We start from the raw sequence: 27,865 nt of genomic DNA, 5'->3' as shown, positions 1-27,865 counted from the left end.
TAGGCTTCAAGTGCCTTCAATGTTAGGGAGGTCTTTTACTAAGGTGCGCTGACGTTTTTAGCACGCGCTGAAATAGGCGTGTGCTAAACGCTAGAGACACCAATGTATTCCTATGGGCGCCTTTTAGCATTTAGCAAACACATATTTTTAGCACCTGCTGAAAACGCCAGCACGCTTTAGTAAATGACCCCTTTAGTTCCATAGAGCTGTTTATCATGTGAAGAAATAGTTTATATGTGCAAAATTTTAAAATTGGGTAGCTTAGAAAAAGCAACAAATCGCTTTTATAGTTGGCTTCCTGCTGTTTTTTGTTGTTGTTGTTTTTTAGTGCAGTTAGTACTTACGAGAGGTGTCAGTTGCACAGTGCTGGACATTGATGTAGGGACAGTGGCTGTGCAAGCCTGTGACCACTGTGCTTCTAAGGGAGCACTCAAGAGTGAGAAAGCAAGTCAGCCTTTAGCCTCAGCTGAAACTGATGTTAGTGGCTGTTCATCAACTGGTAACGGGACTGAAAACCACAGATGCTTTACAGTTTAGTAAAAAAAATTGATATACCACCTAGCCTTATCAGATTAAGGTGGTTTAAAATAAAAAAAAAAAAGAAAAAAAGAAGAAAAAAACACTAATAATTGTAGAAAGGTCTATCCTATCATGAGTTTTGGAGTTCCTAACAAATAGTGACTGAAAACTTTAGCTGCTGCATAGTTTTCTGTGACCTAGAGGTGAATGTCAGTGTCTTATCCAGCCTTTTACTGTGCTCTGTTGATGATACAAATAAAGCTGTTGGGAAGGGTAAAGTGGACTTTCCCTTGTGTAGCTATTGTGATTCCATTGGTACATTATGTTGTCTTGCACAAGTGCAAATAACTTTCTGTATTGGATAATGCACTGAACCTTCCACACATTTCAGGTGTACTAGATTTTGTGTAGATAACTGTTAGAGGTTTAGTTGCTGTGGTTATTCTGGTTTGCTTTTCTTTGCCTCTTGTGGATGTATGCAGTGTGCTGTCATTTAGAAATGATATAGCTGCTTGCACTTACCATTTCCTGTTCTCTGGCAGAGTAGTTTCAAGTGTCACCATATGAAACTTAGCAGCATTTGGGAGAGGTAAGGACTTTGCAGGCGCTGTTAGTAAGAAGCATAATGCAGCTTCCTGTTCACATTTGATGTTGGTATAAATATTTGAAGATGGTACCATATTTGAATTTTGTCTCTCCAGTTTTTCAGGTAAATTAGGATTATTTCCTTCTAGGACATGGGAGAAGCCATTGCTTGCTCTGGGATTGGTAGCATGGAATGGTGCTACTAATTGGGTTTCTGCCAGGTACTTGTGACCTGGATTTGGCTACTGCTGGGTGCAGGATACTGGGTTAGATGGACCATTGGTCTGAAGTAAATAACCATATTTTGGCAGCCAACTTGAGGCTTGAGTAGGCTCACATGACTTTAGCAACCTACTAAGAAGCCTGCTCAAGCCTTTCCTTTGCATGACTCCATCCAAGAGCTTAATTCTGCTCAGTGGGCTGACCCAGAAGGGCCCTTGAAAGTGGCCAGGGTGATGGGGCATCTTTACCCTCTGAGTGAGGAGCACTTGGCTCGTTTTGAGATGCCTAAAATGGATGCCTTAGTCATGGCTGTGACAAAAAAGACCACCCTTCCAGTAGAGGGAGGGGTCGCCCTGAAGGACATTCAGAACCGGCGCCTGGAATCAGCGCTAAAACGGCCCTTTGAGATTTTGGGCCTAGCCTTAAGGGCGCCTGTTTGCAGTTCTTATGCTGCTCGAGTGGAACAGCCCGTGGATGGTGCGGAGTCCCTCGCTGTGGTTGCACTGCGCATGGAGTCGGCCTTGTCATTTTTAGCTGACACCCTCTATGATCTGGTTAGAGCTTCGGCTAAACAGATGTCTGTGGCAGTGTCCGCCCGCCACATTCTATGGCTACGGCATTGGGTGGCTGACATGGCCTCTAAGCAAAGGCTGATGAAGTTGCCCTTTCGGGGACTTCTGTTATTTGGAGAGGAGTTGGAGAAGATTGTTAAAGACCTGGGAAATGCTAAATCCCAGCGGTTACCTGAGGATAGGCCGCGGCCTTCTTCCAAGGGTCAGGTGGTTCCCTTCTCCTCTAGACCTCACTTCTGTGAAGCTAGAAGGTATCGCCCGGGGCGCTCTGCTGGGTTTACTCAACGTGCCCGTTTTCAGCAGAGGAACTCCTTTCGCTCGGACAAGCGATCCGCAGTGGCCGGTGCTAGGCTTGGAGTTCAAGGGCGACCCTCTCAATGATGGTGCGCCGGTCCACTCCTCCTTTACAGCTGTAGGAGGATGTCTTTCCTTCTTTCTAGAGGAGTGGACCAAGATTACCTCGGGTCAGTGGGTCTTAGACCTGATCAGAGAAGGTTACCGATTGGAATTCAATGCCCCGGTGAGAGACGTGTTTGTGGAGTCTCGATGCGGTACTGCCTTCAAATGGGCGGCGATAGAGGAGACCCTACAAGTCTTGTTGCAACTTGGGGCGGTGATCCTTGTGCCTCCCGCCGAACCCGACTGCAGTCGTTACTCCATTTAATTTGTGGTGCTGCGAAAAGGCGGGTATTTTCGGCCCATTCTCGACTTGAAGTAAGTCAACAAGTCTGAGAGTGCGGCATTTTCACATGGAAATCCTGCGCTCTGTCATTGCGGCGGTACAGCTAGGAGAGTTCCTCACGTTTCTGGACCTAAAAGAAGCTTACTTGCACATACCTATTTGGCCCCTGCACCAATGGTTCCTTCGATTTGCGGTGTTGGGAAGACATTTCCAGTTTCGGGCCTTGCCTTTTGGTCTCGCCACAGCTCCCAGAACCTTTTCAAACGTAATGGTGGTAGTAGCTGCCTTTCTCAGGTGAGAGGGTATCCGGGTTCACCTGTACCTAGACGACTGGCTCATCAGAGCAGACTCGGCAAAAGAGAGTCATCATGTCACAGCTAGAGTGGTCTCAGTACTGCAATCTCTGGGCTGGGTCGTCAATATACCCAAAGGTCACCTGACCCCCTCTCAATCTCTAGAATATTTGGGGGTTCGGTTTGACACGGCCTCGGGGTTTGTTTATCTACCCAACCAAAGGCGGTGCAAGCTTCAGAATCAGGTCCGTCTGCCCCGAGGATGCCTCGCTCGCGAGCTTGGGACATTGTCCAGCTGTTGGGGTTGATGATGGCCACCTTAGAAGTGGTGCCATGGGTGAGAGCGCATATGAGACCTCTGCAGATTGCCCTGCTTCAACGATGGTCTCCGATGTCCCAGGATTATCAACGCAGACTCACGTGGCTCCCTGCAGCCTGACTCAGTATGGAGTGGTGGCTCTCAGACAGCATGCTGCGGCGACGAATGCCGCTAGCGCTTCCCGATTGGTGCCTGGTGGTAATGATGCCAGCCTGAGGGCTGGGGAGCACATTGCCAGGGAAGCTATGCCCAGGGTCTGTGGACACCCGAGGAAACGGGGTGGTCCATCAATCGCTTAGAACTGAGAGCGATATTTCAGGCGCTTCTGGCCTTTCACAAAACCCTGGAGGGACTGGCTGTCAGAGTTCTGTTGGACAACACGACAGCAGTGGCCTACATAAATCGACAAGGTGGAACTCAGTGCAGAGTGGAGGCCGCTCAGATATGCCACTGGGCCGAGCTACATCTGCAGCTTCTGTCAGCAGCTCACATAGCAGGTCAGAGCAACGTGCAAGCCGATTTTCTAAGCAGGCATCAAATCGACCCAGCGGAGTGGGAACTGGCAGACGAAGTGTTCCTTCAGATCTGTGCCAAATGGAGAAAGCCCGTAATGAATCTTATGGCGTCAAGCACAAATGCCAAAGTCCCATCCTTTTTCAGCAGACGGAGAGATTCTCGCTCGGCGGGGTTGGATGCCTTGGCTCAACCCTGGCTTCCGGGCCTCCTCTATGTGTTCCCTCCTTGGCCCTTAATAGGGCGGCTCCTCCTGCGAATTCGGCTACATCAAAGAGTGGTGATCCTCATTGCCCTAGATTGCCCCAGGTGGCCGTGGTATACGGACCTCTGGCGGATGCTGGTGGAGGCTCCCCTTCCTTTGCCTCTGGTTCCGAACCTGTTGACGCAGGGCCCGGTGACCATGGAGGATCAATGCCGCTTTGTTCTTACAGCATAGCTATTGAGAGGGCGCAATTGAGAGATAAGGGCTATTCTAACAAGGTCATCTCCACTCTCTTGCAGGCACGCAAGCGTTACACTTCCGTTGCCTATGCTCGGACCTGGCGCCAGTTTGAGGCTTGGTGTGCTTCTAAAGTGATCACACCCATTCGGGCTTCTGTCTCGCCGATAGTTGACTTTCTGCAGGATGGTTTACAGAAAGGCTTGGCCTATAATTCCCTGCGTGATCAAGTGGCAGCATTGTCATGCTTTCGGGGCAAGGTCGCTGACCTCTCCCTGGCTTCACATCCGGACATTGCACGGTTTCTGAGAGGGGTGCTTCGGCTCCGGCCTCCCGTGCGGGCCCCTTGCTCGGCCTGGAACCTGGGGATAGTATTAAAGGCTCTTCAGTGTTCGCCCTTCGAGCCGCTGAAGCAAGCTTCGGAGAAGGATGTGACTCTAAAGACGGTCTTTTTGGTGGCCATTGCATTGGCGAGACGGGTATCTGAGCTCCAGGCGCTGTTTTGTCGAGACCCTTTTCTGCAATTCTCAGAGTCCGGAGTAACGGTAAGTACTGTGCCTTCCTTCATGCCTAAGGTGGTTTCAGCGTTTCACCTAAACCAGCCTATCTATTTGCCCTCCTTTACTAGGGAGGAGTTTCCAGAATCCTTTGGGCATTTGCACCTCCTGGATGTGCGCCGGGCTCTGTTGCAGTATCTGCAGATGTCAAATGCTTTCAGGACCTCTGATCACCTTTTTGTATTGTTGTCAGGTCCTCGCAGAGGGTATCCAGTGTCTAAAGCTACTATAGCCCGTTGGCTTAAGGAAGCTATTTTTTCTGCAAATCTGCTGTCTGGTTGGCCTCCGCCTGACGCCTTTTAAGGCTCATTCCACAAGAGCAATTTCCTCCTCTTGGGCTGAAACTGGAGCACTCTCTCTTCAAGAGATATGTAGTGCAGCAACTTGGGCTTCTAAGCTTTCTTTTGCCTGACATTACAGGCTGGACGTGGCTGCCAGGAGGGCCGCGCTTTTTGGAGCACAAGTGCTGGCGCGTGGTGTGGCTTGTCCCTGCCCTATGTAGAGATTGCTTTGATACATCCCATTCGTAATGGATTCATCTGCTGCTGATGACAAGGAAGGGAAAATTAGGTTCTTACCTTGGTAATTTTCCTTTAGTCACAGCAGATGAATCCATAATCCCTCCCTGATTGACTCTGTTTTGTGTTCAGTTTTTCCTGCAGACATGTTCCCTCATTGGAAGAAGTTGGAAAACAGTCTTCAGGATTTCTGTTCTTCTACAGGAGGTTGAGTTCGTCCCTCCTTTGTGTTATTGCTCCTGTTCTGGGGCGTTCGTTCGCTGTGAGGAAAGTTCATGTTATGCTACTTTGCGGTTTAACACTGCTTTGGAAGCTTCAAAATACTGCGAGGCAGATGGCGCTAGCTGTCCTAGAGGCACTATGGTTTTCAGTGTTCTCTATCTCCCCCTGCTGGTGGGTGGACACAACCCATTTGTAATGGATTCATCTGCTGTGACTAAAGGAAAGAAAATTACCAAGGTAAGAACCTAATTTTCCCATCTTCCCAAGATGGTTTACTGACTTCCCCTTCTGAGCCAGATATGACATGACATAATTTGGGCATCTGTCTTTTCTTGTCTGAGACCTTGACTCTGGATTTCTCTTTCAGTGCACTTGTGCTTTGAGGCGTCTTTTCCCCAATTCAATAAAAGTAATCAAACATGGTTGTTTCAGTTAGCTTCTCTAATTTTGTGATCTGAATGGAGCCTTTCTTTTTCTGTTTCCCTTCCCCCTTCCATCTTCCCCTTTTTTCTCTCGTGTGCCTTATGTTTTTGTAGTGATTGTGTTCTACTGCATGAACTGCTTACAGTATATCAAATAGCTGTAAATAAATAATATACATTCATTAGCATGCCTTAAACTTAGTACACAGGGAATTGATTTGCATGTATTAAGTTCTAATGCATGTTAAAAGATTTTTTTATTTTGAATATCTGAAGTGAACCAAAACTACACCCTAAAATCTTGAAAAAGTCTGAAAAATTTTGCCCGTGCACAAATGTACCAGACGGCTCTTGGCTGAGTTGACCACCCAACTGAGGGACTGCAAGAAACTCATCACCCGGCCCGTGACCTGCACACTCTCCTGATAAGATTTCGCTCTGATGAGCCAGTTGTCCAAGTACAGGTGGACTAGGATTCCCTCCTTCCTGAGGGCAGCCACCACTACTACCATGACCTTTGTAACCAGGTACCTCTAGGTGCAGCCAAGGTTAGAACAGTCTCCTCCAGCCACAGGCTCCCGGTACAGTCAAGAAATAAATGTCCACCAGCAACTTCAATCTTAAGGACTTTATTCCATGCAGGTTTCTAGTAAACCTGATACACAGTTCCAACAGCAGCATTCACCTTCCATTTTAAGCACATATAAGCCACCTGAAAGTGTGTGGCAAATAGTCCCCTTTAAGCAGTAGGCTATCAGCACATACCAGGATTCAATACAGGCTCACAGTCAGCTCCAGTCTGGGCTCTTTACCCAGTGCACAATAAACAGTAGTTCAGTTCCAAATAGAAGCAGTTCATTCAGTTCATCATCACAGTTAAATAACAAAGCAGCAGTTTCTACCTTCTACTCTCTTTACCTTCAGGAGGGGTTCCATACTTTAGGGATTTCTCATACCCCAAGGGCTTCCCCTTTACATCGGCTTCACTGATAGATTCAGTACTTTAGGGACCTCTATTACCCAAGGGTTTTCAGCCTGCCAAATACTTTTGGCACTTTCTCACACCCAAGGGATTTCACCCTGCATCTACTTCACTCTTCCCTGGGACTCCTTCCCATCTGCCTAATCAATCCCTGGCTTCTGCTACCACAACTAATCATTCTCCTTCCATTAGCTTCCCCCACACCCATACCAGCTGAGTTAAGCATTAGACTAATGATGAGCTCCTGCACACAGGATTTCCTATCTCTCTTTCCCCCTAATGGCAGCCAATCTACACGTCCTGCCAGCTTACACCCATGTCTTCCCCTATTGCAGCTAGGAGTTCAGTCCGGGTTCTTCATCTCAGCCCCTGGCTCCTTGCCTGCAATGCTTTCTGGGACTTGTATTTCAGACTGAAACTGCCTTAACCCAACTATCCTGGATGTGACTATCACACGTTGGTGAAAATGCGAGGTGCTATAGCTGACCCGAATGGCAGAGCCCGAAACTGAAAATGCCGGCCCAGAATGGCAAACCGAAGGAGCTTATGGTGACCGGGCCAGATTGGAATGTGCAGATAAGCTTCCGTCAGATCTAAGGCTGTTAAAAACTCTCCCTTATGGATGGCAACGATGACCGACCGAAGGGTCTCCATTTGAAAACTTGTGACTTTGAGAGCCCGATTGTACTTTAAAATCTTCCATGCCAGTGAGATTAAGTTCAGGTCCTGCAAACTTAGTTTGAGGGCTTGATACAAAATCCACAGATCTGATCAGTGTTGGTGACCAGGCCTCACCAGAGAGGCGTTTAACTTACTTGGCTCCTGAGCCCAAAAATATGCAAAATCTCTCTCCTAGTATGATTCCGTCGTAGTCCCTGGAGTGTTTGGGGTTACCTTCGACATGGCACAGGGACGGGTTTTCCTTCCCCAGGGCAGGGTGCGCAAGCTGCGATCTCAGGTTCAGGGGTTACTTCACAGACACGGCCTCTGTGCTGGGGATTATCTTCAAGTTCTGGGTTCCATGGCAGCGACGATAGAGGTAGTTCCCTGGGCCAGGGCTTATATGAGGTCTCTCCAATCTACCCTATTGTCCAGATGGTCCCCTCAGACAGATTCCCTTCAGGTGAGGTTGCCCCTGCATTACCAAGAGCGCAGCAGAGTGTATGAATTGAGCTTGCAGGGTGATAGACATTTGACATTAGGAAATATTTTTTCAGGGAGAGAGTGGTGGATGCCTGGAATGCCCTCCTGGGGGAGTTGGTTGAAACAAAGACAGTGACAGAATTCAAAAACATGTGGGATAAACACAAAGGAGCCTTAAATATAAAGAGGATAGTAACAAAACCAAATCTAAATGACTTTGTAGCTATTGCTGTGTTATGATGGGCTGGCGTGGTGCTTTATCAGTACTAATGATCAAATCAACTAATCCCCAGCAGTGGGGAAGTAAGGCTAGTAGTGCAGGGCAGACTTCTATGGTCTGTGTCCCGAATATGGCAAGAGAGATCAGGATGGGCAGGACTGAGCTTCAAAATTAACTCTGGTATTTGGGAAGTATGGCCAGTGCTGGTAGGACTTGTACAGTCTGTGTCCCATATGTGACAATACAGATCAGGATCAGGTATGCATATTTTATTTTATACTACATTCCTGTCATATGCTATGTGTGGGTACTGTGTAACTCAGTGAAGGAGGAGAGGATATCTTAAAGCTGAATTTAGTGAGAGAAATATTGTTAGTTAATAACATTGCTGGTTTGTTGGTTTAATCATGCATTGATAATATGAATGTTGGGTAGACTGGATGGAGCATAAAAGTCTTTAACTGCTGTCATCTACTATGTTTCTTTGTCATATGGCTGATTTAGTGAGGTGCTACAGGGATCTGTACTAGGACCGGTGCTATTTAACATATTTATAAATGATCTGGAAATGGAAACAACAAGTGAGTTGATTAAATTTGCAGATGACACAAAACTATTTAAAGTTGTCAAAATGCAGGAAGACCTTAGGAAATTGGAAGACTGGGCATCCAGATGGCAGATGAAATTTAATGTAGACAAATACAGAGTGATGCACATTGAGAAGAATAATCCAAATCATAGTTACCTGATGCTAGGGTCCACCTTGGGGGGGGGGGGGGTCATCACCCAAGTAAAAGTTCTAAGTGTCATTGTAGACAATATGCTGAAATCTGCCCAGTGTGTGGCAGGGGTGGCCAAAAAGGCAAACAGGATGCTAGGAATTATTAGGAAATGGATGATAAATAAGACCAAGAATACTATAATGTCTCTGTATCACTCCATGCTGTGACCTCACCTTGAGTATTGCATTCAATTCTAGTTGCCATAATCTCAAATAATTAAATAAAATAACGTAATTAGAAAAGGTTCAAAGAAGAGTGTCCAAAATGATAGGGGATAGAACTCCTCTCATATGAGGAAATTCTAAAGAGGTTAGGGCTCTTCAGCCTGGAAAAGAGATGGCTGAGGGGGAGATATGATTGAGGTCTACAAAATCCTGATTGGTGTAGGATGAGTAGAAGTGAATTGATTTCTTTTACTCTTTCAAAAAGTACGAAGACTAGGGAACACTCAATGAGAAATATTTTTAAAAGAAATATGAGGAAATGTTTTTTTCACTCAACGAATAGTTAAGCTCTGACTGGCTGGGTGTGCCCCGAGGACTGGGTTGAAAATCTCTGGGTTACTGTATTTGGGTGTAAAAAAGTTTTGGAGAAGTTCCTGGAGGAAACGTCCATAGTCTGCTTTTGAGATAGACACGGGGAAACCACTGCTTGCCCTGGAATTGGTAGCACGGAATGTTGCTACTATTTGGGTTTCTGCCAGGTACATGTGACCTGGATTGGCCACTGTTGGAAACAGGACACTGGGCTAAATGGACCATTGGTATGAGCCTTCTGTCTCGCTGCACCTTACGCCTGGAATAAACTTCCTGAGCCCCTACGTCTTGCCCCATCCTTGACCACCTTTAAATCTAGACTGAAAGCCCACCTCTTTAACATTGCTTTTGACTCGTAACCACTTGTAACCACTCGCCTCCACCTACCCTCCTCGCCTCCTTCCTGTACACATTAATTGATTTGATTTGCTTACTTTATTTTTTGTCTATTAGATTGTAAACTCTTTGAGCTGGGACTGTCTTCTATGTTTGTGCAGCGCTGCGTAACGCCTTGTAGCGCTATAGAAATGCTAAATAGTAGTAGTAGCCAGTATGGCTATTCTTATGCTACAGTAATTTATATTTTGTAATGTTTTCCTGTGTTTGAATACCTCTTATGTTTTGAATATATATTAAAATATATATTTCTATTTTTAATTATTGCTTCTAATTTTTTGTTCTTTGATTCAGTTCTGTTTATTATCCCTTGTTGCAGCCTGTTTGCAAAACCTATTGTGTATGATATAATTACCAGATGTTCATTTTTCTTTTTCAAACACAGAGCAGTATTTTGTCTTTTTAGGAGCCTTTGAGGCCTATTTTCAAAGCACTTAGAGGCATATTTTCAAAGCACTTTTGGAGGCTAAGTTCCATAGGTTTCTATGGAACTTTGGGAGGCTAAGTGCTTTGAAAATGAGCCTCTTAGCCATACAAAGTTACATAGGATACTATGGAACTTCGTGAGACTAAGTGCTTTGAAAATGAGCCCCTTTATGTGCACTTTTTTCTTTTAATATTGGATCCTACAGTAAGTTAGTAACCTTCTGTTATGATGGGTATCTCTACATCTTCCAGAATCATCTCTGCAAGTGACTCAAAAGGAAGGAGAATTTGTCAAAAGTGGAACTCTTTAGATAGCACAGGTTTCATTATGTTTGACAGAAAGTAAATACAGCATTCCACAGAACCTGGAAAAATTGCCATTATTGAAGATACCATGTTAGTGTGTGCTAAGCTTTAGTAAAAGTGCACAATAATAATGTAAAAGCAAACACAACAAAGATACATATCCCAGCAGAATGTTTCTATCAATATGCTTAAAAATAGCAGCATACCTGTTACATATTAAATGCTTGTGAGAAAAGCAGTGTTTTCAAATGCTTTCTAAAAATGCCATAGCTCTTGGCCAGTCTAAATATTATCACCCAGTTTATTCCATTCAAATGTACATGATTATTTATTTATTATTATTTATTGCACTTGTATCCCACATTTTCCCACCTATTTGCAGGTTCAATGTGGCTTACAAAGATCTGTTATGGCATCGCAATTCCAGGGTAGTGATACAATTGGTGTTACAAACAGATCGAGGATGACAAGAAAGAACTAGGCAGACAGTGTAGAAGGAGGAGTGGTGAAGTGTTATAATTAAGCTATGGATTCTCGTGGTAGGCCTTGTTGAAGAGAGAGGTTTTCAGAGCTTTGCGAAAGTGAGTTATTTCGTTAATTGTTTTCAATTTAGTTGGTAGTGCATTCCACAGCTGCGTGCTCATGTAGGAAAAGCTGGATGCATGTGTTAGTCTGTATTTTAATCCTTTACAGTTGGGAAAGTGTAGATTAAGAAATGTGCGGGCAGATCTTTTAGCGTTTCTGGGAGGTAGGTCCACAAGATCTAGCATGTAGGTCGGGGCATCTCCATAAATGATTTTATGAACAATCGTGAAGATCTTGAATACAGTACGTTCTTTTAGTGGGAGCCAGTGCAATTTCTCTCTTAGGGGTTTTGCACTTTCATATTTTGTTTTTCCAAATATGATAATGTTAAAGACCTTTTTTGTGTTTCTATCAGACGGTATGCCTTAAATGAAAGCAATTGTAATTTAACTATTTTCTGATCACAATAATCTTGATGGTATGTATGAGGTTATGGAACACATGAAGTAGTGTGGTGCTTCCCAGAAAAGAGCCTTAAAGAATTTTAACTGTCCAGGCAACTAGAAGCCAATGGAGAGAAAATGAACTGGTGTAATATCTTGAAATCTGGAAGTAATAGAAACAGGTATTTGCCCTTCCTTCAATGGAATCTATAAGGATAACCACAGCATTGTCATGCAAGGGAAAAACTGTGCATTACAATGAATGCTTTAAGAAGTTGCAGGGCATGAGGAACTGCTATCATGCAAGATCAGCAGGTGTCAGATGAGTAAATAGAAAAGCATGCACACTCTAGTTCCCATCTTACTCAGCCTTTATTCCCCATTCTTCACTCAGGTGTTCTCTCCATGAAGGGACCGCATTCACAGAACTCTAATCATTTTGTCTTTCTCACACATCATGCAGTCCTCATTCCCATGAATAAAATTTATATATAGCTGAGTGACTGGCCCTTTGTGGATGCAAGTGGAGAGGAGCTGTACTATGGAAAGTAATAAGTGACTTAGAGCAAAAACAAAAGACATATTTTTATGTGGACTCTTGCCCTTGTCATGCTATGTTATATACCACTTTGGAAAGTTTTGCTAGAGATGTGCTGTTTGGGGACTTGTAAGGCACATCAAATAGCAGCTGAATATTCACTTTTACAACCATTGATTTTCAGGAGAACCAATATTGAAATGTTATTTACTTAAACAACTGGGTCTGATCTCCTGTTTTACAAATTGTAAGGTTTCCATTGAACAAAAAAGGCAGATAATTGATATGTCTCTGCCAATGGGTAAAGAGAACTTTATGTGGTTTTTGATTTAGAAACGATGCGGAATGATATTTCTGTCATCTTTGCTGTCTGTTTATAACTCTACTTCTCCTCCTTATCTCTTGTTCTTTTTCTCTTGTTCCAGAAGAGTGCTAGCTCTTGGTGGCAGGGAAATTGCATTTGTATTTATCTGTATAATTTGTGTAAATAGCCTGTTATTTTCTAGTATTGCTGTAGGCCTTTACTCTCATCGCTATGGAAAATGAAGCACTATTTATAGAAACTAGCATGTTACTAATCTTTAAATTAGAGATATCACTAAGGGGCCCTTTTACTAAAGTACTTTAAGCACTTAGGGGGAGATTCTATATATGGTACCTAAAAAAAACTGGCTCTGAAATCTGTGCCGACTAAGCATATTCTATAATCAGGCGCCGATTCAAAATGGCTGCCGATAGTTCAAGGAGTGATCTTGCAATCCTTCTGTGGAAGTCTCACAAGGCTGCCGCTTGAACTCTCGGCAGCCATTTTGAATCAGCGCCAGGACGGGAGGCAGCAATACAGTCTGCAGCCAATCTGGGCACGAAAGAGGGAGCTTTTTCCTGCCCTGAAAAAGTCACCAGACCACCAGGGCAGTACAATAAGGTTAAGGGGAGGGAAGGATAGGACACCCCTAAGGCTGCCCGTCAGCCTGCCCATTTGTCCGCAAATCCGGACAAACAAGCAGGCTGGCAAAACCCGCCTGGTTGCCCGGCTGTGTCCTCAAAAGAAGACATGTCTGGGTAAAACCGGACATATGGTAACCCTACCCTGGGGTTTCCTAATCCCTTGCCCTCCTCTTAGTAAGTTTTCCCGTTATCACACACTACTTTTGAAGACTTAACCTCACTGTACTCCATTGCCATCCCGCGCGCTATGACTTTCCCTTACAGTGAAATCTTCCTACAGTGTGGGCTAAGGCTCTGTGGTCATCTGGAATTTTCTTTTAATGCTGGGATCTCCATTGCTTGCTGTAATGTAGCATAATTTTATCTGAGGGTATTAGCTGAAAAACAAAGGGGTGGTTTTACTAAGCGGCAGTAAATTCTGGGCTTAACACAAGTTAATGCAGGACTTCCGTGTACACTAAACCCAGATTGAACGTGGCATTTTTTTTTTAGTTTTCTTTTTTTTTCTGTTTTAATAGCATATCGTGAGCTAATATTCCCATTAGTGCGCAGTACATGCAACGAATTAATACGGGAGCACTTACCTCTTCCTGTTTGAGCAGATAATGCAGAGTTAATTGCAAAATGCTAGTTGGATAGTGCGGGAATTCCCACTCTCTGCCCATGACAATACTCCCCTTCAAAATATATTTCCAAAAAACAGTTGGTAACAAAACGCTTTAATGAGTTCTGTGGTAGCCTGTTAGTGTGCATTAACTATGTGTTAAATGGATGACCCCTAAGTATATTTGGTTGGATGAATGGTGATTTATATGTGTGTCATGGGAGCTTGGTGGTGCATTTTGTACTGAACGGTAAGTCACTACTTACCATGGTTTGCATTTTGTTTGTAGAGCTTGACCTGCATACAAGATGTGTCGTGGATGTGGAAAGCAACCAGGTTGTCCTTTACCCTGCAAACACCAATCTTTCAAAAGGAGATGCCCGGTAAGAACTTTTAGACCAGTTTCTGTTTTTAATGTTGTATTTCAGATTTGTAGTTAGATGTACTATTGAAAAATGATATTCTATGCATTCCTGTTGTCTTTTAAGAAACTGGGTAAAAAGAGAAAAGCAGGCCAGAAGTTAAAAGGCAAATTTCAATGACAAAAACCAGGTAGCAAAATAATCAGTTATACACATGAGCAACTGCAAGTGAACGAGAAACAGGAGTTGGCTTCAGCCAACCAACTTATTTATTTAAAAGACTTGCATTCCACCTACCAGTGTTCCCTAAGCAGATCACAAAGTAAACATAAATATTACAACATATATAGTTTTTTGGTATTTTACCCAGTATAAGATTCACAGAGTGTGCTTAACTTTTCTGTTCACCTATCAGAATTTCCTAAGCAGATCTCTAAGTAAGAAATATTATGACATATAGAGTTAAAAAAAATATTTTACCCAGTCTAAACTTTTAAACAGGAGCTCTGTTGTGTGAAACCGTTTTTGAGATCTTCCCTAAGAGGCTATTTCAGCCTTCCAAAATGAAGTTTAAAGTAAATTTTGTTTTTTAAGTGAGCCTTCTGGCAAATCTTTTCTGTTTAAATTCTTTTTCAAGCCCAGGCTTTACATTTTATATTTTCAGTTTAGAATTTAGTATATAGCAGATATATCATTGTGATCAGATTTTTAAGATGTGAATTAGTGTTTTTCCTACTTGTCTATAAGCAAAGTATTGTGGTTGCTGAAGAAATGGGGACATGAGGCTCAACAAGCAAGTTGTTGATGATTTAGTCCAATAAATCACCCACAGCTTGCTTGTTGACTTTTATTAAATGTGTGTCTATGGGGAAGTGATTAATGCAGAGTCCTTAAATAGAAGCATATTGATTAAATAAAAGAAAATAATGGGAATTAAATCACAGAAAGCTGCACTTTGCAAAGTACATCTAGGTAGGAACTGAAACATCAGATTTGGGACATTTCCCAAGTATTTTACAAAAGGCTATGCTGAGTGTGAGGCCCTTGGTGAAATAGGTACAAGTCCACCGGCACATCCAGGACGTATAAGCACCGGTAACTACATTTGGCTTTGCAACATTCACATGTGTTTGTCGCAAGTTTGCCTGGCTAGTTTTACAAGGGGAGACCAGCAGCCAGCAGGATACAAAAAAGACCCAGTGTAAGAACAGTTTTTCTGCCAACTGTTATTCTCTCTCTTTCTTTCTCTCTCTCATCCCGCCTCCATCTCTTCAAGCTGCTACCTGTTAACCTGCAGCAGCAGTGTCATATAGGAGACGAAAAAAAAAAGCACCTGCTGTGCCCTCAGTGCAATTATTTGGTGGCGGATGTCTGCTCATAGTGGGAGTTAGTACTAAACTCATAAAAGGGTTCTTTATTCAATCTTCAGCTCAGAAAAGAATTAAAAACCTAGCTTTTCAAGAAATATTATGATTAATTATACGTGTTGCTGATGTTCTATACTGCTTTGTAATTGTAAAACATTACTGTAATTTCACCTAACTTAACTGTAAGCCACATTGAACCAAAACTTGTTTGTGGATAATTGCGGGATATAAAGAATGAAATAAATAAATAATCCCTGTCTCAAGCCATTTAGCCCTGTCATCGGAGTGATGGTTCTTGGCCAGGGTCAATATTCCAGGGCTGCTTTTGGATCACTAAAATAATTGATCCTAAATTTGGCCACTAGATGTTAACTTTTGTATGGTGACTGTGACCCTCTTCCCCAGGGGCTGTGAACTTTGCAACTCCTGTGGTTTATGAAGCTGATGAGGCATGCAGGGAATTGAACCCAGACCCTTCCTTGTAACATAACATCATATAAAATGTCACTGAGCCATTAGCCCAGTTCTGTCAAGCTGTTTTAAAACAAGCCTTAGATAAGTTGTCAAGTTTTATTTTTGTACTTTGTCTGTTTTGACATTTTTTTGCAGGGTCACTGCAACGGTATTAAGACACCCTAGGTGAGCTTTCAGCTTTGTGCCCATCTGTTATCTTTAAAGCTCCTACACCCTCTTCCCCCCCCCCCCCCCACCAATATTTTCATGATCAAACTAAATAGTCATATTTATACTAACATTCTCATCCCCTCCCCCCCCAAAAAAAAATAAACTCCTGTTAATGCATTTATGTTCATCACACTTAAATATTGAACTTTTTATCTGTACAAACATAATGAGGATAGTTTCCAAGAGCCATTTGTCTGGGTAAATGGACTGTCCATAGCACTGCTTCACACTGTTCCACAAACAAAAGGAGATGAGCTGGGCAAAACCAAGCCACAATGCCTGCCAGAGGACAAGCCAGAGGCTGCCTCTCATTCAGCCACAGGAGGTTCCTGTGGTCGTTTCAGGGAGTACAGGCCTGGCAGGCAGAAGTTCGCTTTGAGGCATTGTTACCAGAATTGGCAGCCTTCCTTTTATACACACAGCACAATGAGATGAGGCTGGCTTGCTCATTGTTGCTGATGGTAAGAGGTAATCTGAAGGGCTTCTTCAAGGAGTGGGCCAGTATGTCCAACCAGTGAGTCTTGGACATTGTCAAAGAAGGCTACCGTCTGGAGTTCACCTGCTCAGTCGCACCACTCTTACAGTATCCTTGTCAAAGTGGTAGCAGTCCAGGCCACCTTAGACTCTGTTCTGGCTCTGGGATCCATTGTTCCTGTCCCTCTGGAGGAGAGGGGTCAAGGAAGATATTCAGTCTACTTCATTGTCCTGAAGAAGGACAGCGCCTTTTGTCCGGTGTTAGACCTCAAGGGCCTGAATTGTGGTCTGAGTGTCGCATTTCAGAATACTGTCTGTCATTGTCTCAGTTCAGAGCGAAGAGTTTCTCACCTCTTTTTAGATCTGAAGGAGGCAGATTTTCATATTCCCATCTGGCCCCCTCATCCTCATTACCTGAGGTTTGCTATTCTGTAGGTGCAATACAGATAACACTCTTTTTGGGGTGTTATTGGGGTACCTGACAAGACCCAGACAAGACTAACTTTAGTGAGTGAAGTGTCAGGTGCAAATGTATTCCCCTTATCCTTGACCTAACTCCACACCCATGTATTATAAAAATAGGGCAGTTATTTTATTTACAATAACAGCAAACATGATATCAGAAAGATAGAAATGAAGACAAAGCCAATCTTGTTACAGAAATAAACTTAGAGTAAATGCACATAAATCCTTAACTAGACTCCGACATGCAAAGAGTCTGTCTAACCTACAGTACTAATACAAAGATGCGTGGCACATTCAACCTGATGCAGTCCTTCAGATTTCAGCGTGTCCCTCACATGGTTTGTCTGGTCCTTCGCAGGTCTGTTCCTGAGGGTGGGATGTTGACACTGCATGCACAATGTCTGATAAGAACCAAGAGCCTCTTTTTGTAGAGAAATCAGAAGCTGTAGTTGCATTGCTGACGTACTTTTTGTTCATGTGGTTAACGTGCACAGAACATTGTGATCCCCATTGTTATGACTTCAGGGGTCACATGATAGTCTCGCTGGCACCGCATTCAGGAACACCTTGACTAATGGCTATGGTTGCATAAACAATGCACAGCTTTGCCATCCATAGTGTCTCCCCAAGAGTCCTTGACTGTCCCAGCCATGAGTTTGGTTCTGCGAACAACCCTGTTGTTCTGGAACATTGGGAAACTTGTCCGCAGGTTCTGCTTCACTCACAGTAACAACTTCATGAAGCAACAGGCTTTACAGATGAAATGTCCGAGTTTACATATTGTGATCAGGTTGTTAATGCTGTATAGTGCCATGTATATATGAGAAACCATATATTTTGCCATATAGGTACATGCAGGGCTGTGCATAGTGCTTGTTTGCCTATAATTCAGGGTCAGCATTTTCAGTTCCAAGCCATGCCGTATGGTTTGGCAACTGCTTCAAGGACCTTCTTCAAAGTTATGGTGATGGTTGCTGCCTTCTTGCAGAAGCATATCATCAGAGTTCATCCATACCTTGACAACTGGCTCATTCGGGAGTTGTCATTGGAGGACAGCATATCTGCCACTGGAGCTGGTGTTTCGTCATCTGCAGTCCCTAGGTTGGGCAATCAATTTCGACAAGAACTCTTTAACGCCGTCTTGCTCCCTGGAGTATCTGGAAGTAGTGTTTGACACTGACCAGAGGAAGCTGTTTCTTCTGGAGTGCAGATGATTGAAGCTCCTGCAGAAGGATTGGCTGCTCCTTCAGCACAGGCCATGAGCATGGGATTATGTTTAGGAGAGATGGCAGCAATGGAGACAGTTCCTTGGGCACGGGTGCATATGCGTCCTCTTCAGAGGGCGCTTCTCTCCCATTGGTTGACCAGGATTACAACTCTTGCCTCCCATTGTTGGTGTGCCAGGAGCAGTTTGAGATGGGTGGATGTCAGAGTGCAACCTCACAAAGGGAGTCCCATTTTGTTTGATGCACTGGGAGGTGGTGACAACAGATGCCAGCCTCTTGGGATTGGAGGTCACATTATCAGAGCCATGTAGTGCAAGGTCAGTGGTCCCCGGTGGAGGGGGCAAAGTGGTTGATCAATCTCCTGGAACTCAGAATGATCTGTTTGTCTCTGCAGGCCTTTGCATCCTTCCTGCGGTGTTCTCAGACAGTGTGATGGTAGTCACTTATGTCAACAGACAGGGGGGAACCAGAAGGTTTCATTTGTCGGTGGAAGCCGCCAGCTTGCTGATGTGCTGTGCAGAACTGAATCTCCTCCGCTGGTTGGTGGTGCACACTTCAGGTGACCTGAATGTGCTAGCAGATTTTCTCAGCAGGAAATCCCTAGACCTGGGGGAGTGGGAGTTGTCCATTTTGAGGCATTTCAGCAAATAGTGGCATGCTGGGGGCTTCTGTTCATGGACAGTGGCCTCCAGAAGGAACTCCAAGGTGGTCAGATTCTTCAGCTGTCGTAAGGAGACTTGCGCTCAAGGTCTCGATGCATTACTTCTTCCTTGGCCAAGCAACAGGCTCCTATATGTTTTCCCTCCTTGGATGATAGTGGGCTGAGTCCTCCAGAGGGTTGCTGTTCACCCTGGATGGTCTTGAAAGGTGCGGCCATTTGCGGCCCCCGCTCTGCCCCATTTGTCCCGAATGGAGCCTCAACCTTGTCTTGCATTCCCTATGTTTGAACCCCTTAAGAGGGCTACAGTGAAGGACCTTGCCTTGAAAGCTGTATTTTTGGGGTTCATTGCTTCATTGTGCTATGTTTTGGAGCTCCAGGCACTTTTTTACAATTTATGGAAGCTGGTGTTTTCACTGAGGCCCGTCCTCTCCTTTCTACCAAATGTGGTGTTGGTGTTTCACGTAAACCAGTCAGTTGAACTCCTTTCTGTAGAGAGGACTATGGGGATCAGTTTCAGGCCTTTTTGGCCCTTGGATATAAAATGGAATGGGTCTTTCTTGGATATTTGGAGGTCACCATTCAGTTTGGAAGGTCGGACAGATTTTGTCCTCTTTGGTTCACAGAGGTAGGGCTTAGTGACATTAAAAGCCCAATTTCTCAATGGTTGGAGGCCATTTCATCAGATTATATTTTGGTGGGCATGCAACCGCCTTTGGTATTTCAGGCATATATAGTGCTGCGTACGTCTAGTAGCGCTATAGAAATGATAAGTAGTAGTAGTATATTCTACGAGATGCATTGCAGCTTCGTAGGCAGACACTCAGAGGCATATTTTCAAAGCACTTAGCCTTCCAAAGTTCCATAGGTTTCTATGGAACTTTGGAAGGCTAAGTGCTTTGAAAATGAGCCCGTCAGTCTCTCCAGCTGATATTTGTAGGGCAGCGACTTGAGCATTGCTACACACTTTTGCTAAGTGTTATCTAGTGGATAGGGTGGTTTGCCCTGCAGCTGTTTTTGGGACTGTGGTGTTGCAGACGGAGACGCCGGAATCCTGCTCTCGCTAATGGATTGCTTTTGGACATCCCACAAGTTCTGGTATAGTGTGAAGCAGCACTGTGGAAGGAGAAATTGTCTTGATTATTTTCTTTCCATTAGTGCTTCACACGATTCCAGAGGCCCACCTGTGATTCTGCTTATTCAAGTTCTCTGGTTCTCCTCAGATCTCTGCGCACCCTTGTTGGAGGAGTTGCACATAGTTGATAATGTCATTTTATATGGTTCTGCTTCAAGATTGTTGAGTTGACTCTTATTTTATTTTGTTATATTTGTACCCCGCGCTTTCCCACTCATGGCAGGCTCAATGCAGCTTACATATTGTATACAGGTACTTATTTGTACCTGGGGCAATGGAGGGTTTAGTGACTTGCCCAGAGTCACAAGGAGCTGCCTGTGCCTGAAGTGGGAGTCCAACTCAGTTCCTCAGTTCCCTAGGACCAAAGACTCTTAATCTGCTTGGTTAATGAAGAACTGAGGGTTCACATAGGGCTTATAAGACACAGCGTGATTCTTGTTCTCTATCTCCGCCTTCTGGTTGATGGGCACAACTACCCACAAGTTCTGGAATAGTGTGAAGCAGTACTAGAAAGAAAATTACCAGGTAAGACATAATTTCTCCATTCCCTATAGATAAAAGATGATTCTTTGAGTTGTCTATCAGGATCTATTTGTCTTTATTTTGATTGTGACCGCTCTTTGTCTCCCACTGGAAGCTGCCACCTTAGGTGACAGTCTGGTTTGCTTAATGATTAAGTTGACACTGCATTTTTAGAATTTGGATAGCGAATTATAAGTAGGGCTTCTGCTTTTAGTTTTGTTACCTGGTTTCCTCCTCTGTTTTTCTTAATGATATCTTCTGTGGTGAGAGCTGGAAATACTTTGTATGATTTTCATCTCTGTAGGCAAAGTTACAGTGTGTTTCTGACTAGTTGTAATATAGTGCTGGCTTCCAGATTTCAGTTTGTTGACTGGAACTTGCCTTTGACCTGTCAGTGAAATGTTTACCTAGAACTGTGTGCGCTGCTTGCTTCAGTGAGCATGTTTAGTAGTCCTGAGTTTTTGAATTGACTAAAAGCAACAAATAACTTTACTTTAGATTTAGTTAGTGGGATTCTTCCATTGTGCTAGGCCTTTGCTTTCACTGAAACTTTGTTTTCCTTAATAGTGTCTCTCTGCTGGAACAAACATCATACATTTTTCTTTCTTTTTTTTTTCCTTCCTGGCTTAGGGCCAGATGTACTAAACTTAATGAGCCAGCAACGTGGTTTTTAAATTTAGTTATAGCTGGTTTAGCGCACAAGTAGTAAACTGGGACATGCACAAAAAGGTTCTCCGAGCCATTTTCCTGTCACAGTAGCAGCTAACGAAAACGGAATGCAAAGCTATTATAATGAGCTAATTACTATTAATAATGTGCATGCAATGCGATGCACTACCGTTTCTGACCCCATGCACAAAATCAGTCCCTACTTTTACCATGGAAATTTTAATGGGAGGTCTGAACCTGCCGGTTCTTCATTATCGCAAGTAGGAGAAGGGGAGAATCAAGGCAGGGAAGATGGAGCACAAAAAAAGAAGTACACCAGCTTACACGCAGCTTTTTTGCCTGTATGAAAGCCATGACATTTTACTGGCAATAAATTGGGGGGGGGGGAGGGGGGAGGGGGGAGGGGGGAGACAGTCCCGTAATGTAAAGCATAAAAGTAATGGTGACTTACCAAAAATGTAAGGAAGACAAGGGTCCATCAAACAGCGTCTGTGGGAAACACTCAGGGATTGGTTCCACCCCCAGCTGTTCCTGCTGCTTCCTTCTATTGGCCAGCTGACATCCTAGAACGCCCATCTCCCTGAAGATGGACTCTCATTGGCTGGCTGCTGTCCCAGCTCCTCCTCCCTGCAGGGCTTCCCTGATGACATCACTTTAGAGCTGTGAACTGATTGGATCTGAACTTCCTGGTGTCCCCTTCCAGTGGTGAGTGGGCGGGACATCCCAGGCTGACGCTGTTCAATTGGTTTAGCTCCTGTCTTTGGAGGGGGATGTATTAAAACCTTCATCTTTTATATTGTTTGCATGACCTTACCCATTTTATCAGTTTTCCAGCAAATGTTTGCAGAGTAAAATTCCTTTGAAGTAGTTTAGTATTGGACTGCTTGAGCAGCTTATTGTTTTGGAAGTTATAGCCATCTGATCTCAAGGCTGCAGTGTTTTAAAATTGTTCAGAATATTTATTCAAGCTGCTTGTGTTAGCAGCCCAAAGAATTCTCAGCTGACAAGCTTTACATTTTATTCTGAAAAATTATAGTGGTCCTGTAGATGCTTAATGTTTCTAAGAGCTTGCTGAATGGCTGTAGTAGGATATTTGCATTCTTTACTCCATAGTTAATGTTGGTACAGTGGAAAAGGGGAGAGACTATACTGAAACTTCCCTATGATTTAATTTCCATCATATATTGGTTATTTGTTGAAAAGAAATGAACTGGTGGCTAGATGGCTGTGGAGATGAGATGCAGTTGCTGCTCTTTTTGCAACAAAGCAATAGAAGTTTGTATTTTTCAAAGATTTGAAAGTCTTTATTGAATCCTGTAAATTGCACTAAGTTCTGATTAGTATTCCGTGTTAAAACTCACTGGCTGTTTGAGTTGTATCTGGAGTTGGTGCACCACTGGCTTTGTTTGAGGGCTGCCTTTTGACTTTCCTGGCTTCCCAGAGGAAAGTTGCAACTTTGGGGGACTATTTAAATCTTGTGGTGAACAGTTGTATTGCAAAAAATATTACGCACATTGGTTATACCTTTGGCCCACTTTATGGTAGTTGAAACTTCAGCACAGTGGAGCCAAGGTTGATAGATCTCCAAAACTAAAATATTTCTTTGCATACCCTTCCCATTATTGGGATTTGTCAGATGAAGGTTGTTAAGTTTGTGTGTTCTTCAAGACCTAAATGGTGTATCTGCCTTTTCTGACATGGTGATTTATTTATTTTTTTTCTTGAAGTTAATTTAACATAACACATGCATGGTATAACTTTAAACATGGACTCAGCTTTTAGAAATACACATACAGTAATACAGGTATTTAGGATGGCCTTTTTCAAGTAGATCTAGCATTTATAAAATGGCATACGTGGCATCTTACTGCAAATTTTTAATACATAATTACCATTTGCTGATTTTAATAGATTTGAAAATAATAATAACAAGAGTGAATGACAACTGCAAAAGAGTTGACTCATTACTGTTTGTTTTAAGATTAACAAGGCCAAAAATATTTGGTGATGTGTTAGGCCTTCGGTTACTCAGGTGAAGACAGTTCCGTAGTTGAACAAATATCCTGGCCCTTCCTGCTCCTCAGCTTGTGATCTCAGTAAGCATGGCCTTTTCTAAGCAGCTGTCTAAGCAGCTGTGGAGGAGTGGCCTAGTGGTTAGGGTGGTGGACTCTGGTCCTGGGGAACTGGGGAATGGAGTTCGATTCCCACTTCAGGCAGGGGCAGCTCCTTGTGACTCTGGGCAAGTCACTTAACCCTCCATTGCCCCAGGTACAAATAAGTACTTGTATATGTAAGCCGCATTGAGCCTGCCATGAGTGGGAAAGTGCGGGGTACAAATGTAACAAAAAAAAAAAAAAAAAAGGATGAAAGTTTTCCCTTACGTTTATAAAGAGTGAATTATCAGAAAATCTCTAGCAATTTCAGTTGTCAAGAAAATTAAGAAACAAATCTAAAAGACCACGGCAAATCTCTGATAGAATTATCCTAAAACTGGTCAGATTTGCAAAATAGAACCAACAGATCATTGCAAATGACTTACAGAAAGTTTAGCGGACATTGAAGAAGTTACCACAGCTCTGCAGTATAAACTTGCTTACACAAGAATGATGTGCATTGGAAAAATTGTCACACGGAAGTTTTCCTAAGACTTTATCACAAAAGTGATAAAGATGTGGCAACCAGAATTGAAGAGCACTTTTCTAAAACTCAGTGCATTTATTTTGTCAGTTTTGAGCTATGCGATTCATTTTATCCATCAAGGTAAGATTCATTTACTGTAGCTTATTCCTGTGCCAGAATTCATGAGTTGTTTTGGCACAGGAATAAGGTACAGTAAATAAATGAAGCTTGCTTTGATGAATTAAATTAACTGCATAGCTGAAAACGGACAAAAAATGGAGTGAGCGAGTTTTGGAAAAGTGCTCTTCAGTTGCATACAGTACTCAATGTTTGGTCGCACAATGGAGCGATAGAGGCAGTGCATTTTTTGTTTTATACTTTTTCTTTCCTAAAGATACATGCAAAACCTAGTGACTCTTAAGGCGCACCAATTATAGATGTTTTTTAGCTGCTCACAGTTGCTTTTGAGTTGGCATCCTTGTGACTTTTGGCAAGTCACTTCACCATTTCTTGCCTTGTATACAAACTTAAGGCCCTGTTTGTTAAACATTTTTCCCATAGACACAAACTGTAAGAGTACTTTTGGTGAATAGGCCCCTCGATTTGTTAGCTTGCTTGGGCAGAGAAATATGTACTGTAATTTGACTTCCACTGTGATTTAGAAGGCAAGTAGTTAAATATAAAATCAAGATGTTTCATATGGGTCTATTTTCCACCTGCGCTTGACAGTGTAATGGCACTTCACAGCTTGAAAACCCCTTTATTTCCGAATGTTTTGTGTTTGCATTAAACTGGCAGTTTCTCTGTGCTCGCTGTCTGGCTTCATTTTCTTTGTTGTGAAATCTAATTTTGTTTGCTATCATACAAAAAAAAAATAAAAGCATACAAATGAAAACATTTGACTTTGAAGAGGTGAGAGACCATGGAGATCACGCTCTGGTTGGTGTTTTGTCTTTCTCTGTAAAATAACGAAGACTGCTGTGACGAAGATGTGGTTTTTGTTGTGGTCTTTTTTTGGGGGGGGGGGGGGGATTCCTGGTGTTAAGTCCAGACTTTCTCTCTGACAGCTTTCAGGACTTGAATGGGTCTAGTGACAGTTATCTCTTTCATGATCTGCTTTTATAGTGAGCCCAACCTGGCTCTGAACCTTCAAAAGTGGAAAAATGTACCAGCTAGATTTTTGGATAATGTTTTAAAATCCCTCCTGCTTCTCACATTTTTAGCTAATTTTGATTCTTTTCAAAGATAACTTTCCCTTCCTGTTAATGTTTCTGTAGAGTGTATGTATGTGGATGCACATTATTAACAGAGCAAAGCCAATGCTGTTGATCCTTTACAGTGAATTACTGTTTTCATTTGGAGGCTTTGTTTGACCACGTGTTCTCCCTGGTACCACGCTCATTAATAAATGACATTTGTACTGCTAAGTGCACGTGATGCTTGCTTGTTTTGTAATGAACAGAGGAAGTATAAGTTTGTCAAACTGGGGCTTTTTTCTCAACATATTTAAATCAGTCATTACAGTCTGTTTCATTCCGTATTGTGGCAGGCAATGTGTTTAGAAATAGTTGTAGAGGTGGTTTTGCCTGGAATTTCTTTGAAGGTTTGTTTAAAAATGGTTACTGTCTTATGCGGTGAGAAGTCAGAACAGTTCTCTTTTGATGAGACCAGGATTTGCTGTTTTGCTTCATTTCTATATAGTGTTTTGTAATTTAGTAGCTAAAGGATTTATAAAGCTGCTTCATCTTTCCCCACATGCCTCCAACCATACACATTTAGGAAAACTGCTGCTTTTGATATATTTGTAAATTGGGTTTGTTAGGTGGAAGTCTGTAGTGTACCTAAAGTCTAGATAACCCCTTTACATAAACCAGTACATATTTAGTTGGGACCAGGGTTGATAATGGAACACTCTGGAAGGGCCTAAGCAGCTTCTCACTCTCCTTCTTTATCTGTACTCACAATAATTCAGATTGCTCCAAAGCTATGTTCTGAACCAACTGTTTACTGAAAGCAATTCCTTGAAAAAAAAACAATCATAAGGTGGCAGAGGCAGCTACTAGGCGTAGGCTACAAATAGCAACTGACTTATTTATAATGCCTCTGGTGCTTTATACCCCTAACTTCAATCCCAGAGTGTTCAGATCCTACCGCCCCTCCCCCATTGCCTACAGTGGGTAGTAGGAGTGGAGGAGTAGCCTAGCAGTGGTTTGATCACCAGTCTTCACATCCAGAGATGGCTGGTTCAAATCCCACTGCTGCTTCTTGTGATCTTGGGCAAGTCACTTAACCCTCCATTACCTCAGGTGCAAACTTAGATTGTGAGCCCTCCAGGGACAGCCCAAAGAATGGTTATGTTGTTGTTAGTCATGATGCATTTGGATGGGTAAGGGGAGATGTTTCCAGATTGTCCCACCTACATGCATACCACTGTTTAGAACCAGCTCTCTGTTTCATGATACCACTCCCATTGTCCTGATGTCTCCTGAATGCTGGCTCTGTGAACGTTTTCAGAAGTGGGTTAGCTGTGCTAGTCCCTTAAATTACAGATTAGTATAGGTGGCCTGTGATATTTTGGAGGGAAAATCATGCTGGCTGTGAGAATATGGTGGCTATTTTAGATCTAGTCCTTAGCAGAATGCAAGGCATGGTACGAGAGGTACCGGTGTTGGATCCGCTAGGAAACAGTGATCATAACATGATCAAATTTGAGCCGATACCTGGATTGAAGTCACTAAAGAAATGTATTGTAGTAGCATTCAATTTTTGAAAGGGTGACTGTGACAAAAAGAGGAAAATGGTTAAAAAGAAGCTGAAAGGGTCAGCCACAAAGGTTAGGACTTTAAATCTTGCGTGGATGTTGTTTAAAAATACCATCATGGAAGCTCAGACCAGATGTATTACACATATTAACAAAGGTGGAAAGAAGAGCAAACAACGCCAGCATGGTTAAAAGGTGAAGTGAAAGAGGCTATTGGAGCCAAAAGAGCATCCTTCAAGGAATGGAAAAAGGATCCAAATGAAGAAAATAAGAAGCAACATAAGCAGTGTCAAGCTAGATGCAAAGCATTGATAAAGAAGGCTAAAAGAGAATATGAAGAAAAGCTTGCCGTGGAGACAAAAACACATAGTAACACCTTTTTCAGGTACATCAGAAGCAGAAAGCCTGTGAGGGAATCTGTGAGACCATTAGATAATGAAGGAGCAAAAGGAGCACTCAGGGAGGGCAAGGCAATAGCGGAAAGATTGCATGAATTTTTTACTTCGGTCTTTACGGAAGAAAATGTAAGAGATCTACCTGTACCAGAAATGGTTTTCAAGGGTGGCAATTGAGAGAAACTGAAAGAAATATTGGTTAACCTGGAAGACGTACTGAGCCAAATTGACAAGTTTAAAGAGTGATAAATCACCCTGACTGGATGGCATATACCCCAGGGTACTGAAAGAACTCAAACATGAAATTGCTGATCTGTTGTTAGTGATATATAACATGTTGGTAAAATCATCCGTAGTACCTAAAGATTGGAGGGTGGCCAACGTAATGCCGATTTAAAAAAAAAAAAAAAAAAAAGGGTTCCAGGGGTGATCCGGGAAATGACAGAATGGTAAGCCTTTCTTCAGTGCTGGGGAAAATAGTGGAAACTATTATAAAGAATAAAATAACAGAACACAGAGACAAAAATAATTTAATGAGACAGCATGGGTTTGGCCAAGGCCAGTGCCTCCAATTTTGCTTCAGTTCTTTGAAGGAGTAAATCAACTTGTGGATAAAGGTGAGCCAGTTGATGTAGTTTATCTAGATTTTCAGAAAGCTTTTGACAAAGTTTCTCATGAGACTCCTGTGAAAATTAAAAGTCATGGGATAGGAGGCAATGCCCTTCTGTGGATTAGTACAGATCCCTGCGGCACTCCACTGTTCACCCTTCTCCATTGAGAAAAATGGCCATATAACCCTACCCTCTGTTATCT

The 27,865-nt window shown here is 43.0% G+C and overlaps 1 protein-coding gene across 1 annotated transcript in view; it reads left to right on the top strand.

Annotated features, from left to right (window-relative positions):
• KIF13B (kinesin family member 13B) overlaps positions 1 to 27,865 on the top strand; it is a 427,996-nt gene that overhangs the window by 6,943 nt on the left and 393,188 nt on the right. Inside the window, exon 2 of the mRNA XM_030198710.1 lies at positions 14,005 to 14,098. Within this exon, the coding sequence (XP_030054570.1) occupies positions 14,005 to 14,098 (94 nt within the window). The remainder of the gene's footprint in view (positions 1 to 14,004; positions 14,099 to 27,865) is intronic.

The sequence above is a fragment of the Microcaecilia unicolor genome, chromosome 3 (assembly GCF_901765095.1).
Source record: "Microcaecilia unicolor chromosome 3, aMicUni1.1, whole genome shotgun sequence".
Taxonomy (NCBI): Eukaryota; Metazoa; Chordata; class Amphibia; order Gymnophiona; family Siphonopidae; genus Microcaecilia; species Microcaecilia unicolor.
This window is presented reverse-complemented; position numbering and strand designations above follow the sequence as displayed.